This window comes from Zootoca vivipara, chromosome 6 (assembly GCF_963506605.1).
Source record: "Zootoca vivipara chromosome 6, rZooViv1.1, whole genome shotgun sequence".
NCBI classification, from domain to species: Eukaryota; Metazoa; Chordata; class Lepidosauria; order Squamata; family Lacertidae; genus Zootoca; species Zootoca vivipara.
The window spans coordinates 28748148-28765706 of record NC_083281.1 but is presented as its reverse complement, the minus strand read 5'-3'; the positions used below and the strand labels follow the sequence as shown (position 1 = coordinate 28765706).

The 17559-nt window shown below is 46.4% G+C and overlaps 1 protein-coding gene across 1 annotated transcript; it reads left to right on the top strand.

Annotated features, from left to right (window-relative positions):
- Nucleotides 1-5756: 5756 nt before the first annotated feature.
- LOC118086748 (trypsin-like) lies at nt 5757-14573 on the top strand. The gene is made up of 5 exons (XM_060276450.1): nt 5757-5805; nt 7525-7678; nt 10848-11101; nt 12606-12742; nt 14047-14573. The coding sequence occupies exons 1-5, from the start codon at nt 5757-5759 to the stop codon at nt 14197-14199; spliced, it is 747 nt and encodes a 248-aa protein (XP_060132433.1). The 3' UTR covers nt 14200-14573.
- Nucleotides 14574-17559: the final 2986 nt, after the last annotated feature.

Sequence of the window (17559 nt, the reverse complement as noted above, 5' to 3'; positions counted from 1 at the left end):
CATTCTTTCTAGTCCAGATCTGCTGTAGTAGGCCCATGGCATCCTGCCCCCCCCCGCCCCCCGCCCCGGTGACCAAGCAGGATCTGAGCAGAAGAACACTCTCCCCTTCTGTGGGTTCCAACAACTGGTATTCAGCAGCATTATTGCCTCTGACTGACCATGGAGGCAGAGCATATGTAGCTATCTTGGCTAGCAGCCATTAGACAGTGTCAGTCTGCATTTCATAGTACAGAAAGTATTGATCTGATGTGTAGAGATCTTTCCTGTTCTGCTTCGTTAAAGAGGGTTCAGGAAAGTTTTCTTTCTACGTGAAAGAAACAGGCAGAAGGTTCTTGTTTTGGGTTATTTCTTCTGGGAAGCTGAGTACAGCTGGTTTAAACGGGTTCTGTTTTATTTCTGTCAAGGTCGTGCTGACTATAATGGTAAGACCAGGAGGAGCCTGGGTCTCACTTACAGTACTTTTCTCTTTCTGTCTCTCTGTTCCAGTGTGGTGTTCTGTATGCTATAGTGCTAAGGTTAAGTCTTATTATAAGTCATTGAAAGTTTTATTGTAAGTGCTGCAACTGGATTTTTATGGACTGTGCCAATCCTGAATGTATTGGATTTGTGAACATGATGCTCATTTGCCAGCAAAGCTCAGCTGAACAACGATAGCTCCATCATCCATAAATTTGTCCAATCACCTCATAAGCTACCTGGTTTGGTGACCCTCACTGCCCTCTGGGGGAGCAAATGACAGAGTTTAAGTTTGTGCTGCATGAATTATTATTACAGGGTGGTTTACAATGTAAAAACACAAAAATACATAACACAGCACAAACAATAACAATATTCTCCCCCCTAGACACATACAGCTTAAAAGGCCATAGACTGTTTAGTTACAGGTAGGTAGCCATGTTGGTCTGACGTAGTCAAAACAAAAAATAAATAAATAAATCCTTCCAGTAGCACCTTAGAGACCAACTAAGTTTGTCATAGGTATGAGCATGCACATAAAAGCTCATACCTATGACAAACTTAGTTGGTCTCTAAGGTGCTACTGGAAGGATTTTTTTAAAAAAAATTTTATAGCTTGTTTAATTAGCCAAAGTACTTTCTTTCACCTGTCTTGAATCTCCCAACATTCAGCTTCCTTGGCTGTCTTAAGGAAGTTCTAAGTGTTATGAGAGAGGGAGAAAAACTTCATCTATCTACTTTCTCAATTTTATAAAATTTGATCGTGTCCTCACTTACGCACCTTTCCCCTAAACTAAAAGCTCTCAAACGCTGCAAATGGGATGCCCTTATATTTTGGATGTTCTCCTGCTCAGAAGTAAGTCCTCCTGAGTTCAACGGGATTTGGTCCCAGGTAAATGTGCAGGATTTCAGCTTTATTACCTCTGACTTTGACCCATTGCTTCTGCTGACTTTAAAATTATTTAACGACTTTAAAATTACTTATGGACTGCTCCAATTGCTTGCATCCTTATTAAAGAGCCAATTGGCACATTTAACTTGGCGTCTGCTGAGTCATGATGAGTCGACTGATGTCTCGAGAATGCTGCTGTTCCATAGGTTCCCTGTATGCTTAATGGCTGGACCATCTCAATCATAAATTAGAGCACGCAAAGGCAATTCCACACAGCAATGATGCACAGGAAAATAAGTTTCAATTATACGGTAGTGATGCTAGAGGGCCCCGGTGTGCCAAGAATACTGCACACCGGCCCATTCCTCTGCTATTGAGCGCATCTGCCCATGAGGCTATTTCATTTCCAGCTGGGATGGGAAGGTGCCAGCCTGAGAGATGGCACAGATGATAATGACAGATCAAGAGGCGTCCCCCCAGCCAGTAAATGCCACCTGCCACCTGAGGGCAGCTGCTGCGGGGCCCAGGGCAGGTTAAAAGCATGTGGCATAGAGAAAGGCCAGTCATGAGTCAGAGGCTATAGGAGCCTGGCCATCGGCAAGGAGACAAGCTGCTGGGAGGTCCTACCGACAGAGGGTTGCATTCCGGGGATTCTGCTTTTAAGCTGGTAAGTGCAAGGGGAGGTGTTACCGGTACTAGGGATAGGGGAGAAATTCAGCTTTGTTTGCATTTCAGTGAGAAGCAACCTAGTTTGAACTTCCAGAACCAATATGCAAACCAAAACCTTTGAAATTTGCACTTCTCCAAATTCTGCAATGTGGCTCTGCAACCAAAGAATGTGTGTAGAACTGGAAAATAACTTACCAAAATGCATTATATGCGAGGGCGGGGTGCTTGCAAAAAATGTGCTTTATGTGGAGTAATTCCCACTAAAATGCTGACAATTTTCCTGGAGGATTAAAACAACAACAACAACAACAACAACAACAACAACAACAACTTGCTGTGGAAATGCAGAAAACTTAATTTAAGATTTGAAGAACGAGAAATTGAGAGAAATGAAAATTTCTCGATCCATTCACCCCTTATGTTCCAGAGGCCTTCATTGGTTAAAGGAATTGCATCAGCTGTGGGGCAGTTCCCTATTTTTAGACAATCCTCAATTTGAAAGTCTGTTTGGTCCAAGACCAATTTAAAGATAGTGACCCATAAGAAGGAAGAACCTTGAAGTTTGCCACCAGCAACAGACTGAGCAGACAGGCAGCTCCCCCTGGTCAGTCTGTATAACAATGGGTTATCTCCAGTGTTAATCCTATTCAAAAGTAGTTTCCTTAAAAATAATGGACATGAATACCTTAGATCAGTGTTTCCCAAACTCGGGTCTCCAGTTGTTGTTGGACTACAACTCCCATCTAGCTAGGAGCACAAGTAGTCAGGATTATGGGAATTATACTCCAAATATAGCTTGAGACCCAAGTTTGGGAAACTCTGCCCTTGATCCTTGATCCTTGCTAAATTGGCACAAGTACATTTTATGCAAATTGGTGTCCTATTTCAACCCCTAATACATGCCCTCCTTTTTTGGCAATGCAAAAAAATCTTAATCGTTGGGCTGTTGCCAGAGGGCACAGTACAGTGGAACCTCGGTTTATGAATACCTCGGTTTATGAATTTTCGGTTTATGAACACCGCAGACCCATCTGGAATGGATTAATTCATTTTCCATTACTTTCAATGGGAAAGTTCGCTTCAGTTTATGAACGCTTCAGTTTAAGTACCCCGTGGACCGTCTGGAACAGATTAATCCACTTTCCATTACTTTCAATGGGAAAGTTCGCTTCAGTTTATGAACGCTTCAGTTTATGAACAGACTTCCGGAACCAATTGTGTTCATAAACCGAGGTACCACTGTATCCCCATACCAGCATTTTGTGCAATGCCTGGCAGCTGGATGTAGTCCCCCTTTTAGTTTCTCACAGCACCACTAAACCTAGTGTCACTCTGGGTCATGGCGCATGAAGTGCTGCCACTGCTGTCAGATAAGCTCACTGAGGGGCCCACCAGTGCCACTTTGCTCAGGGCCCCCTCTAGCCCAGTGGTAGAGAGCTTGCTTTGCATGCAGGGAAGGTCCCAAGTTCAATCCTTGGCATCTCCAATGCTAGCCAGAGTAGACATTACTGAGATAGATGGACTCATTATAAGGCAGTTTCCTAAGTCCCCATGTTTCCTCGAAGGCAGAGCCAGCCCTGCCTTGGTTCACCTCTTGCAGCAGGAACTGCTTTGACTGATAGCATAGCAGCAGCTCTTCAAGACTCTTGAAGCGTATTACCTGGTCCTGTTATCTGAGATCGTTTTCTGACCTTGGAAACTGCTTTATTATTCTGAGTCATATCCTTGGTCCATTTGTTGTTGTTTGTTGTTTAGTAGTTTAGTCGTGTCCGACTCTTCATGACCCCATGGACCAGAGCATGCCAGGCACTCCTGTCTTCCACTGCCTCCCGTAGTTTGGTCATACTCATGTATGAGTATACATGAGAACACTGTCCAACCATCTCGTCCTCTGTCGTCCCCTTCTCCTTGTGCCCTCCATCTTTCCCAACATCAGGGTCTTTTCCAGGGAGTCTTCTCTTCTCATGAGGTGGCCAAACTATTGGAGCCTCAGCTTCAGGATCTGTCCTTCCAGTGAGCACTCAGGGCTGATCTCCTTCAGAATGGATAGGTTTGATCTTCTTGCAGTCCATGGGACTCTCAAGAGTCTCCTCCAGCACCATAATTCAAAAGCATCAATTCTTCGGCGATCAGCCTTCTTTATGGTCCAGCTCTCACTTCCATACATCACTACTGGGAAAACCATAGCTTTAACTATACGGACCTTTGTCGGCAAGGTGATGTCCATTTAGCTCGCAGTTTACAGAAGCAGCTCCAGAATTGGCTCTACTAAATATCTTCCAAGACACATACTACACACAAAAGAACTTTTAAGTCACTTGCTCTCAGCAGCTAGGAGTGTCATAACCAGACGCTGGAGGGAACTGTTCGGACCACTGGTACCAAACTGCTCTACTAGAAAAACTAACCAACAAATTGAAACTATCAAGGGGACAAACAAAGATGGACCCCTTCACCCTTGGGTAGCTCCCCCACAGGCCAACAAGACAATGACCAATCCCTCACAAACAACAACATATGACTCAATATGGCAAATATACCCACCCCAAACACGAACAAAGCACACTGCAACCAACCTACTGCAACCAACCATGCCTTGGGCCCTCTGGTCTCTTTTTCCGCCAGCAAAAATAAGACACCTATCCACACAACACTGGTTTTTGGGGGTTTTTTTTAAGTTCCACTTGTATAATATGTAAAGAATGAAACACCCCACTTTTTCTGTTCCTATTTTTCTATTTCTCCATTTTCTCCTCTCTCTCTCCCCCACATCTCTTTCTTCCTCAACCTCATATTACCTACAACAAAAAAATGTTTCAAACTGACTGCAATTGGCTTGTCTACGATTTGAAACAGAGACAATGAATGCACCTTTGTTACTTATGGAAAACCTTTCATTAAAAACATATGAGGGAGAGGGAAAGGGGGAGAGATATGACATGGATTGGCAGTGTTTATCAAGGGATTTCTCTTGGCCCTAACTAGAGATGCTGGGAAATGAACCTGGGATTTTCTGAACACAAAGTTGGTTCTGAGTTACAGCTCTCCCCCCGCATATCATTGTGCCAGGAAAAAAAGTCTCTTGTTCAACTTCTGTGCACATCAGGATGCTGTTTCAAGGTGTTCAGGAGCAGGATGGAGAGCAATTTTGGCAACACATCTGCTCTGCCACTGAGCTTCAGCCCTTCCCGCATGCTTTTCCACTGAGTCACGGCGCCTCCCAATCTTAGGAACTGCTGCCTTACAAACTCCCACAAAGCTGCCACAAGCGGCGCTCTCTACGGCCAGTTTTCAAAGCCCTCCCTTGGTGCCCAAGCTATGCCAAAAAATTTATCGGTGTTCTTTTGGGGGGATAAAGACTCCTAGGAGTGTTTGATTTGTAACACAGAACACAACTGCTTTATAACATGATCACAGGACATCCAGAAACAATTATTCTGATATGATACTATGCCACACTGAAATGTTCAAATGTTTATTTGATTGTCCTTGAATCTTCCTGCCACACTTGCCGTCCTCCCCTGCCACACCCTTTGAGAACCGCTGCCTTAGACGATGCAAAGCATGCAGCTGTGGCTCAAGAAAAAAAGGTCTGGACTCTGGAGCCACCTGAGCTATCCAGTCCAATGCAAAACAAGCGAGTCCTCCTGGTTATTCTGGATAACAAATGTTTGGCTCTCCTCCCTCTGCAGGACAAGTCCTGAGAGGTCTCCAGCCACTCTCCACTCTGCTTGTGACAATGGCAGGCATGAGGCAGCTGGCTGTTGCATTGCTCCTTGTCTCTGCTGGTAAGTGTAAAGTGCGGGCACAGCGAGGGGTAGGGTGGAACCAGTGGCCTCGGGGTGGTGTTGGACTCCAGGTCCCATCAGCCCCAGACAACTTGGACAGTGATCAGGAATGATGGAGGCTTCTAAGCAGAGGTTGGGTGGCCATCTGTCAGCTTTAGCTGAGATTCCTGCATTGCAGGGGGTGGGACTAGATGAGCCCTGGGGTCCCTTCCAACTCTACGATTCTATGATAGGGTTGTGGCCCACCAACACCTGGAGGGTTACAAGTTCCTCACCCTGTTCTCCACCTGAAGCTACAATTTCCAGAGTGGTTAATAATAATAATAATAATAATAATAATAATTTTATTATTTGTACCCCACCCATCTAGCTGGGTTTAACATTCAATCCCTCTTCCCAGGGGATTCTGAGAACTATAACTCTGTGAGTACCTTTCCAAGCACAATTCAAAGTGTTGGTGCTGACCTTTAAAGCCCTAAATGGCCTCGGTCCAGTATACCTGAAGGAGCGTCTCCACCCCCATCATTCTGCCCGGACACTGAGGTCCAGCTCCGAGGGCCTTGTGGCAGTTCCCTCACTGTGAGAAGCGAGGTTACAGGGAACCAGGCAGAGGGCCTTCTCAGTAGTGGCACCCGCCCTGTGAAACGCCCTCCCAACCGGAGGTCAAAGAGATAAACAACTACCAGACTTTTAGGAGACATCTGAAGGCAGCCGTGTTTAGGGAAGCTTTTAATGTTTAATAGATTATTGTATTTTAATGTCTGTTGGAAGCCGCCCAGAGTGGCTGGGGAAACCCATCCAGATGGGCGAGGTATAAATTATTATTATTATTATTATTATTATTATTATTATTATTATTATTATTATTGGATAGCGGCATCCTAGCAACTCTCAGCACCATTAACAAACTACAGTTCCCAGGATTATTATTTGGGGGGGGGAGTGCTTTAAATGTATAGTGCAGGTGGGGCCAATATTTCTCTTGTCAGTTTAAAAGGAGCACCATGCTCACTTTTCTGGCTTTTAAAAATACCTCACAAGAAATTCCAGCAGGAAGTGATGGATTGGAGCAGATAAGGAGTGCCCCCTCTCTCCGTGAGGTGTAAGGACTGAGGAGCAAAACCCTGGCTAGATAATATCTACCTGTATATAAGTTCTGGAAATGCTCTGCAAAAAGCAGTTGTAAAGTTCACAATTGAAAATACCATTGAGTTGCGATTTCAGCTCTGCAGCGCCATCTGGTGTCAAAGTGTTATAATACATTTTGACTAATGTGCGTCTGAGTTCCCCCCCCCCCCTTTTCTCCAGCTCTTTCTCTCCTACAGCAAAAAGCATCCTGGAACTGGAACCACCTGATCCACTAAAGATTCCATAAAAATGGCTAAAAAGCAGGAAGGGCCTGAAGCCTGATTGTTCCCTCCCTCTTCCTCAGAATCTCCAACCCTACTTTAAATAATTTACTGGCTGGAATAGAGGGACAGTGTGACATAGTGGTTAGGGCATTGGACTAGGACATAGGAGTTCAGGCTTCAAATCCCCACTCAGCCCAGAAGCTCACTAGGTGAGCTTGGGCAAGTCAACTCTCAACCTAACATACATCGCAGGGTTGTTGTGCATAGAATACAGAGATGCAGAGAACCATATATGCCCCTTGGAGCTCCTTGGAGGGAAAGTAGGATATACAGTAATGCAATTGTAATGTTGATGTGTGTTTTGCAGTGTGCACCCAAGATGACGAGGGAAGGATCATTGGAGGCTATCCCTGCCTCCCCCATTCTCAGCCCTGGCAAGCATACCTGACTGGCACATACACTTGCGGGGGGACTTTGATCGCTGACTCCTGGGTAGTCACTGCTGCGCACTGCTATGGTGGGTGAGTCTGACCATGCACCGGAAATAGTCTTCTACTGAGTCCAGCTGGCCCATCTAGACCTGCCCAGACGACTGGGTGCACATCACCAGGGACTCAGGGCAAAGATGTCTGACCCTGCCTTGCCACAACCCTGAAATTTCTTTAATGGAAGATGCTGGGGGGGGGATTGAACCTAGATCTCCTGTATGACAAGTATGTGCTCTGTCACTGAGCTTTAATCCCATTCAAAGTGAGAAGAAGAAGGGACGGCCATGTGCCAGTTTGATAAGAGGACAGCCCTCATTTTGAAGGGCTGTCAGATAGGGAGGGGTGGCTCTTTCCGTTTCTCGTTCCCCTCCCCCGTCTTAAATTCAGTCCTACACCTTTATGCAGCAATTTGCAGAAGGAAGGAAGGAAGGAAGGAAGGAAGGAAGGAAGGAAGGAAGGAAGGAAGGAAGGAAGGAAGGAAGGAAGGAAGGAAGGAAGGAAGGAAGGAAGGAAGGAAGGAAGGAAGGAAGGAAGGAAGGAAGGAAGGAAGGAAGGAAGGAAGGAAGGAAGACTATGGTCGATGGTCAGGGATTATGGGAGTTGTGGTCCAGCAAAATCTGGAAGGCCACAGGTTCCCCATCCCCGCTGCAAGGTTTCTTACCATTAAAATCCTGCTGAATCAACCATGTGATGAAAAAGACATTGCTGAGAGCAAATGCAAAGCTTTTGCAAATAGGTCAGGCAGAGGGTCGCATTATATGCAGGCAAACAGCGCCATCTGGTGGAGTGATTTTTTACATCGCAAATCATTGCATTATTATCAAAAGGCTTGCTGGGTTTGGAATACAGTATTTCATAGAAACATGGCGTGCTGCAGTTTGCTACGTATTGGAATGACTTTCAGAAAGAAACCATTTTCCCACAGAGGTGTTCCAAAGCAAACATTTTTAAAACTTCCTATACTACATGATTTGGCTTCAGGATTTAGGGTGGTGACTTTTCCTTCCCTCTTTCTGCAATTTTCACTGGGATAGGAAGCAGCTGATGATGGGGAAAAAAAGTCTCTCAAAGCCAATTTTGAACTGGAAATAAAGCCACAGTTGCTTTGCAGGCGCAGATCTAATTTTTGTGGGTGAAGCTGTCAAATTTGCATTGGCTGCAATGCACATTTGACATTCCACCTGTGTTCTTATGCTGTAGCGAACTATCTCCTGTATCAGTCTGCCTTGGCTTTAAGAACAGCCTCAGAGGTTAGGACCAACCCTACTGTTAGGCAGAGTGAGACGGCTGCCTTAGGCAGCAGATGCAAATCTGGCTTCTTAGTCTCCTTCTAGCCCAGTTCCAGGACAAGACTGCCAGGTTATTGTTGCTTCAAATCCACACACCTTGATGACCATACATGGAAACAAAATCCATATCCGGAAATGGGTTTCTTCTTCCAGAAGAGCCCATCCATCTCCTCAGCAGGCCACACTGCTACAGCCAGCAAGGTACACATGCCATATATTTAAAGGTAAAGGGACCCCTGACCATTAAGTCCAAGCATGACCGACTCTGGGGTTGCGGCACTCATCTCGCGTTATTGGCCGAGGGAGCCGGCATACAGCTTCCAGGTCATGTGGCCAGCATGACAAAGCCGCTTCTGGAGAACCAGAGCAGCACACGGAAACACCGTTTACCTTCCCACCGGAGCTTTCGAACTACTTTCGAACTGCTAGGTTGGCAGGAGGTTCGAACTGACGTGCTTTCGAACTGCTAGGTTGGCAGGAGCTGGGACTGAGCAATGGGAGCTCACCTCGTCGCAGGGAATTGAACCGCCAACCTTCTGATTGGTTTAACCCACAGCACCACCTGCGTCCCCTGCGTCCGCCATATATTTAAAGCACATTTAAAGAACTCCCCCTTCCCCCAAATCCTGGGAACTGCAGTTTGTTAAGGGTGTTGGCAGTTGTAGCTCTGCAAGGTGTAAACTACAGTTCCCAGAATTATTTAGGGGAAATTACAGGTAGGTAGCCGTGTTGGTCTGAGTCGAAGCAAAATAAAAAAATTCCTTCAGTAGCACCTTAAAGACCAACTAAGCTCATACCAAAATATAAACTTAGTTGGTCTTTAAGGTGCTACTGAAGGAATTTTTTTATTTAGGGGAAATTAATTTGCTTTAAATATGCAGAATTCATCATGCGAAAGGCTGGGCTGGATGAATCCCAAACTGGAATTAAGATTGCTGGAAGAAATATCAACAACCTCAGATATGCAGATGACACAACCTTGATAGCAGAAAGTTATGAGGAATTAAAGAACCTTTTAATGAGGGTGAAAGAGGAGAGCGCAAAATATGGTCTGAAGCTCAACATCAAAAAAACTAAGATCATGGCCATTGGTCCCATCACCTCCTGGCAAATACAGTAGAAGGGTAAGAAATGAAGGCAGTGAGAGATTTTACTTTCTTGGGCTCCATGATCACTGCAGATGGTGACAGCAGTCAGAAATTAAAAGACACCTGCTTCTTGGGAGAAAAGTGCTCACTGGAAGGACAGATCCTGAAGCTGAGGCTCCAATACTTTGGCCACCTCATGAGAAGAGAAGACTCCCTGGAAAAGACCCTGATGTTGGGAAAGACTGAGGGCACAAGGAGAAGGGGATGACAGAGGACGAGATGGTTGGACAGTGTTCTCGAAGCTACGAACATGAGTCTGACCAAACTGTGGGAGGCAGTGGAAGACAGGAGTGCCTGGCGTGCTATGGTCCATGGGGTCACGAAGAGTCGGACATGACTAAACGGCTAAACAACAATAACAATGTGCTTTAAATGTATGGTTCATTCACAGCCATAATCTCTAGCAGCCCTGCTGGCTCCGTTAAGACTATTCTTGACTAATCCTTGATCTTACAATCAAGAATTACAGAGCTGTAAGTGGTGCCTCAGACGATGTGCAGACTTCACCCTGCCCCATTTCCCCCCCCACACACACAATGCACTTTTAAAAATATTTATCATATTGTGCACTTTAAAAAAAATATTGATAATATTGTGAACCTACTCTGGGAGCTTTATTCTGCGAGCAGAAAAGCCAGGGAGGCAGGGAGAGCAATGTGTTGAATGATTTACTGATGGCATACAGTACTCTGGTTATGAGCCAGGGACAGCATGTGCAGTGGTTCTCTCTGTACAAACCAGCTTTCCTTCTCTCCTGTTGCCTAGCAATATAATCGTGCGGCTGGGGAAACACAACCTGGCGATCCGGGAAGAAGGGGAGCAGACCCGGAGGGTGGTCAGGTACTTCCGCCACCCGGGTTTTAACCCCCGTACCCTCAATAATGATGTCATGATGCTGAAGCTGGAGAGGCCAGTCCCCTTTACGCAGAATCTACACCCTCTGGAGTTACCGAGAGGCTGCTCTGCCCCTGGGACCATGTGCCTTGTATCTGGCTGGGGCACCCTCACTACGCCACAAGGTATACGCACGAGCGCAAAAGAACCAACTCTTTTTGCTCACCTTTATTGCACAGCTGGGGGACCACAGCTGGGGGAGCCCTCCCTCATCCCTAACCATTGGCTGTGCTGGGCTAATGTATGGTTGCCACGTGTCCCCTTTTTCCAGGACAGGTCCTCTTTTTCAGGGGTAAAATTTCTGTCCGGGTGGATTCTTTAAATTTTCCAAAATATGTCTGGCTATACTTTCTGGATGAGACATAAGACACATAACTAGTGCTTTCCTCTTCTCTTCTCCTGCCACCCCCCCCCCTTCGGCAATATATCACAGCTTCTATAGCCTACATATAGCAGGGGTATTTAAAATGAGAGTCATCATAGCCGTCCTCTTTTTTGCTCTTCAAAACACGGCTGCCCTAGCTGATGGGAACTGGGATCCAGCAACATCCGGAGGGACAAAGGTTCCTCAGCCCTGCCTTAATGCGCCGGTTGCCAATGCGCTGCTCACAGGCACACCTGCAACTGCAGAGGCCTTCCCTGGTGCACAAAGGGGGGATTAAATGTTGCACTATGCTGCTCATTCAATCATTGCAAGCATCTCACGGAACAATCTCCCCTCCCTCTACATCCTGTTCTGTGGGTTCTCCCCCCCCAAAAAAACAAAAACCTAGAGCCAATTTCCAGGGGCACATAGGAGTGGGGTGGGGGGACTTATTGTGCAAGTGGTCGTCCTTGTATGGGCTTTGACTGGTGGGACTCATTAGCTGAATCTTGCACAAGATTAATTCTGAAAGAAGCCCCAAGCCTAATTGTTACGTCTCTGTGTTGGAGGTCCTGGAAAATGCAGCTGGGGAGAGAAGATTCATTCTGCAGGAAGATGGCCTTTCATTAGGTTTGGGGAAAAGAAAGGAAAAAACCCACACACGCTTTTCTCCAGCCTAATTATTGGCAGGAAGAAGAGTGTTATATGCATGCGTGTACTATATGGGGTGCCCCATGGCAGATGCTCCAGTTTGCAAAAGTTTCCATGGGCCTGTAAAGGTTGGTAACCCCTTAGAGGTCCTCCAGGCCATCTGCTTATACATCCTGATTTGCTTGCATAGTGTTTCCCAAATGGTAAGATCTCCTCATTCTTGAGAATTTGTTCTGGTTTATTTACAGGGTGGGTTATATGTCAACAAGCATTCACCCCAATTTGCTGGCCAAGTGTTTACACGTCTTCTCGTTAACCATTCGTCCACCCCACACTTTTCAGTACATTGCCTGTCACTTTCCCAACTGCAAAAAGCACAGCTTTTTAAAGATAAGTGGATTTGCATGTGCTAAAGCGACAGAACACTTCGATCCACTTTAACCACACAGACCTAAATTTCCTGGCATGCGCTTGAACCAGTACTGCAAAATAGTGACAGTCCACAGGCACCCTTCGTGCACAATCAGAAAATCTCTCCTTCATTAAGCTTTGCGGATATTTTGGACAATGAGCAGCTATTAAATGGGGGTCGTGTGGTGTTGTCTTTTCTACAGCCACTTTCCCAAACATCCTGCAGTGTGGCAACGTCAGGCTTATCAGCCCAGAGAGATGTGGAGCTTCTTATCCTAACAGCATCACGAATGGGATGGTCTGTGCTGGAGTACCAGAAGGTGGAGTGGATGCCTGTCAGGTAGGATGGAGACATGGCTTTGCTACCAAAGGCCATCTAAAGAGAATCTCTCTCCCCCCCCCTCCATTCTTGCGTGTTCTCATCCTCAGTGCCCATTCTTCTGTGTCATGCCTTGTCCTTGCCTCTTGGCAATGCATGCCTCATGGGCTTGCAGATCGGAAGGCTGGCAGTTCGAATCCCCACAACGACTGCTGTTGCTCTGTCCCAGCTCCTGCCAACCTAGCAGTTCAAAAGCACAACAGTGCAAGTAGATAAATAAGAACCGTTGCAGTGGGAAGGTAAACGGCGTTCCCGTGTGCTCTGGTTTCCGTCACGGTGTTCTGTTGTGCCAGAAGCAGTTTAGTCATGCTGGCCACATGCCCCGGAAAGCTGTCTGTGGACAAACGCTTGAAAGTGAGATGAGCGCCACAACCCCATAGTCACCTTTGACTGGATCTAACTGTCCAGGGGTCCTTTACCTTTTACCTGTCCCCCTCACCCTGGCCCTCCTGCTGACGCCATCCTTTTCTCTCTCTCTCTCCCATCCATTGTTGTGCAATTATCTATCCAGCTTGCTTTCTCCTGCATTTTATTCACTGTGCATGCTTTCATGTCTTATCAATGATGCCAACCAGGGCAGGACTTTGGGGCAGACACCTGGGATCACACCTGAAGGGCAGCATGTTGGCCACTCATAGACTATGCTTATATTTAGTACCAGCGGTTTGCTGGTGCCCAGTGAAACTTGAAGGGCAGACCAGCAGTAGGTGGAGCCAGCGTCATAGAATCATAGAGTTGGAAGAGACCACAGGGGCCATCCAGTCCAACCCCCTGCCAAGCAGGAAACACCATCAAAGCATTCTTGACATATGCCTGTCAAGCCTCTGCTTAAAGACCTCCAAAGAAGGAGACTCCACCATACTCCTTGGTAGCAAATTCCACTGCCGAACAGCTCTTACTGTCAGGAAGTTCTTCCTAATGTTTAGGTGGAATCTTCTTTCTTGAAGTTTGAATCCATTGCTCCGTGCCCGCTTCTCTGGAGCAGCAGAAAACAATCTTTCTCCCTCCTCCCTCCTCCCTCGTCAATAACTGGCAGGACCACCACACACACATACCCCAACTGGCTGCAAAGTAAGATGGCAGGCATGTGGGGACCGGCTGAGGGTACCCTGGTGTTGGTGGGCGATGCTTCATTTGCCCTGGCGGACCAGCGTGCCATATCAATACAGCACTGTTGTAGTCAAGTGCCCTGCCCTGCTACAGTGCTGCCCCCTGTAGGCCGGATGGACGCAATGCAATGTCAAGAACTGTGCTTCCTTTCACAGGGCGACTCAGGTGGGCCTCTCGTCTGCAATCAGCAGCTGGAGGGGATCGTCTCCTGGGGCATGGAGAAATGTGCCCAGGCCAACCGGCCAGGGGTTTACACCAGAGTATGCAACTATGTCAACTGGATCCAACAAATCATGTGGAACAACTGATCCCGAGGAAAGAGCTCGTCTTATCCACATTGGTGTTCCGGCAATAAAAAACAATTACCTTTTTTCGGGGGTGGGGGTTAAAGTCTCTCTTTCCATGAATTCTGCAAATATATATGCGTGTGTATTACAGCCAGTGGTGGATAGAACAGGATTGCTTCCCCTGTTTGAAATAAATGTATATATTGGGCTCTGCTTGTTTCTCTCCTCTCCAGTGCAATGCTTTAAACCCCCCCCCCCTCCCAGCAACTTCTGGAACTAATTGCAGAATACTCAAGAGACCTTCATGACTTTGCTGGTCGGAAGTGCATTACAAGTGCATGAGAATGTAGGGTGTTCTTTCAGAAGCTATCACCAGGGGGACCTATCATTTTACTGTGCTGGGAAGAACATATTGCAGGCATCCCCAAACTTCGGCCCTCCAGATGTTTTGGACTACAATTCCCATCATCCCTGACCACTGGTCCTGTTAGCTAGGGATCATGGGAGTTGTAGGCCAAAATATCTGGAGGGCCGAAGTTTGGGGATGCCTGACATATTGGTTAAAGCAAGTTTCCAGACCCAGGACCCACTTTTAGTCCAAGGATGCATTAGGGAACCCATTTCCTAACCTTTTCCTATACATTTGCATGTGGTAGGGCTACTACTACTACACGGGTGGCGCTGTGTGGTCTAAACCACAGAGCCTAGGGCTTGCCGATCAGAAGGTTGGCAGTTCGAATCCCCACGACGGGGTGAGCTCCTGTTGCTCGGTCCCAGCTCCTGCCAACCTAGCAGTTCGAAAGCACGTCAAATGCAAGTAGATAAATAGGTACCGCTCCGGCGGGAAGGTAAACGGCATTTCCGTGCGCTGCTCTGGTTTGCCAGAAGCGGCTTAGTCATGCTGGCCACATGACCCAGAAGCTGTCTGCAGACAAACGTCGGCTTCCCTCGGCCTATAGAGCAAGATGAGCGCCGCAAGCCCAGAGTCATCCGCGACTGGACCTAATGGTCAGGGGTACCTTTACCTTTACCTAGGGCTCCTGTGGGGACCCACTTCGGATCAGGCTGTGACCCACAAGTGTAGAGCTTTCCAAACTTTGCATGTTGGTGACGCACCTTTTAAGACAGGCATCATTCCACGACACAGTAATTCAGTTTCACTAGCAAACCGAAGGTTAAACTTAACTTTTTCCCCAAACCATGGGAGGAGCACAGGGAGTGTTTGCGCAACACACCTACACACTGCAGCTGACACACGATTGTGTCGCGACACACAGTTTGGAAAGCTCTGCTTGAGTGGCTCCCACCCAGCAGCTGAGCCAGTGGGTTAAAGGACCAACAGAGAAAAGGTGACTCTTATGTACGGGTGTCAGAGGATTTTGACCCAGGCTAGATTTGCTGTGACTCCCCCAACTCACTATTCATATATTAAAACATTATTAAATTTGTATACCATGGTTCATCCAAAGAGCTCAGGGTGGTTCACAGCATAAAAATACCAAAAAAGCACAAAATACGTAAGAACAAAAACAAAACAATGCCACCCCCAACTGCCATCCTCAGAATGAACCAAAAATTTGCCATTTAGTCCATCGAACTTAACAAGGTTTACTGCCCCCCCCCCGCCCCCCATTTTAAACAGTGCAAAGCTGCTTGGAGCAGCTTCAAAGTGCAGTACCTCTGCAGTGCAGGGTAAAAATACTTTTTAAGATGCTGCAGGAAGAAACAGCACTTCCTGTGTAATTCAATACACAAAGGTCTATTGTACATACAACAAAATGGCTACCCTCATCAATACAGGAGCCTTGGTTCACTAATACTGTGCTCCTTATTTGCATATGTGTTTATGACTGTTTAGACGTGTGAACTTTTCAAAGGATTTCCCTAGAATTCTCCTTTATAAATCCACAGATATAGGACAAGTCCTAAGTCCACCTGCATATCCAGGACAGGGAGGAATCATTCACCCCTCAACTTATGAGGGTGACGTAGACATGTTGGTCCTGTATATTTGCCTAAACACGTTCTTGTGTTACAGGTAGGTAGCTGTGTTGGTCTGCCGTAGTCGAAACAAAATTTTAAAAATTCCTTCCAGGAGCACCTGGAATAAAATAAAAAAATTCCTTCCAGTAGCACCTTAGAGACCAACTAAGTCTGTCATTGGTATGAGCTTTCGTGTCATTCGGGATAACAGTGGGAAACGGCTTTAAAAACGGGGATTTCCCGCGAAAAACAGGAGACTTGGCAGCTATGCCTCAAGGGCACCATTAATGACCCTGGCTTAGAACACATTTCAGAGTATTTTGGAATATTAGACCACTCCTCTTTTAGACGGTTGTCTCCCATAAATATCTCTTACCAGAAATATTGTGTGGTTGCATTGGGTGGCTGCTACTAGGAAGAAAAAGCATCCATTCTTTAATCCTAACTCCCAAGGGGCCGTTTTTTTCTTGGTGTTCTATCAATTGTCACCAGTAGTAGGCAGATTGTGGTGCACAGACAAGCTTGTTCAACCTCAGAATTCCTCCCAGTGTGCGACTCCATTTGCTAGTTCCACACTTACCACACAAAACACACACTGCCAGCCCCATATGATGACAAGGCTTTGGGGCCCACTTTGCAACTGAGAAGACCAGTCAGCCAAGTGGTGTTCTCCCTTTCTCCACGACTGTCCTTGAACAGAGACAGCTTATGCAAACAAATTGCACACTTCTGAGGGGCGGAAACTGTGATTAGTTAGAGTGCCTGCACAGCTAAGAAGTGTGTATAATATGTAAGTTTGTGAGTGCCAAGTACAGCCTACTTTGTCAGATGCCTCTAACAATGCATTCTAGTCCACAAAACTTAATAAATCACCCCCCCCCCAAAAAAAGTCACACACACACACACCCAAAGTCACCTCAAATGTAAAGGATGTTGGCCCACAAGAAACATTCCAAAGCCCACTAGGGCAAAGCCCTTATTAAGCACCAAAAACGTCACAAAATAGACCCAAGCCAATTCCCCATTTTCCCCCCAACACAGAAGATGCACTGCTTCAGCCAGGCAGTGAAATTTACTTCTTTTTAATCAGTGTAAATTCATTTGACTGACTTATGATACTGCCAGTTTACTGGCAATCAGCAGAGCAATCTGCTTTCAACTTGAACCTGCTCTATACTCCTAAAGATTATGACAGCTGCCGCATTTCCACCTTCAGCTAACTACTGCCCTGATTTCTAAGATTGTGTTTACCAGAATGAGAGCTAGAAACATGCTTCCCCACCCCCTTCAAATAAAACTTGAGATTTATCAGGACATCACAAAAGCTCAGAACAGTGGTAGAAGATACACAAACTCAAGCCAAACCGGGCACTTGACAAACTCTGGAAGAAAGAGAGC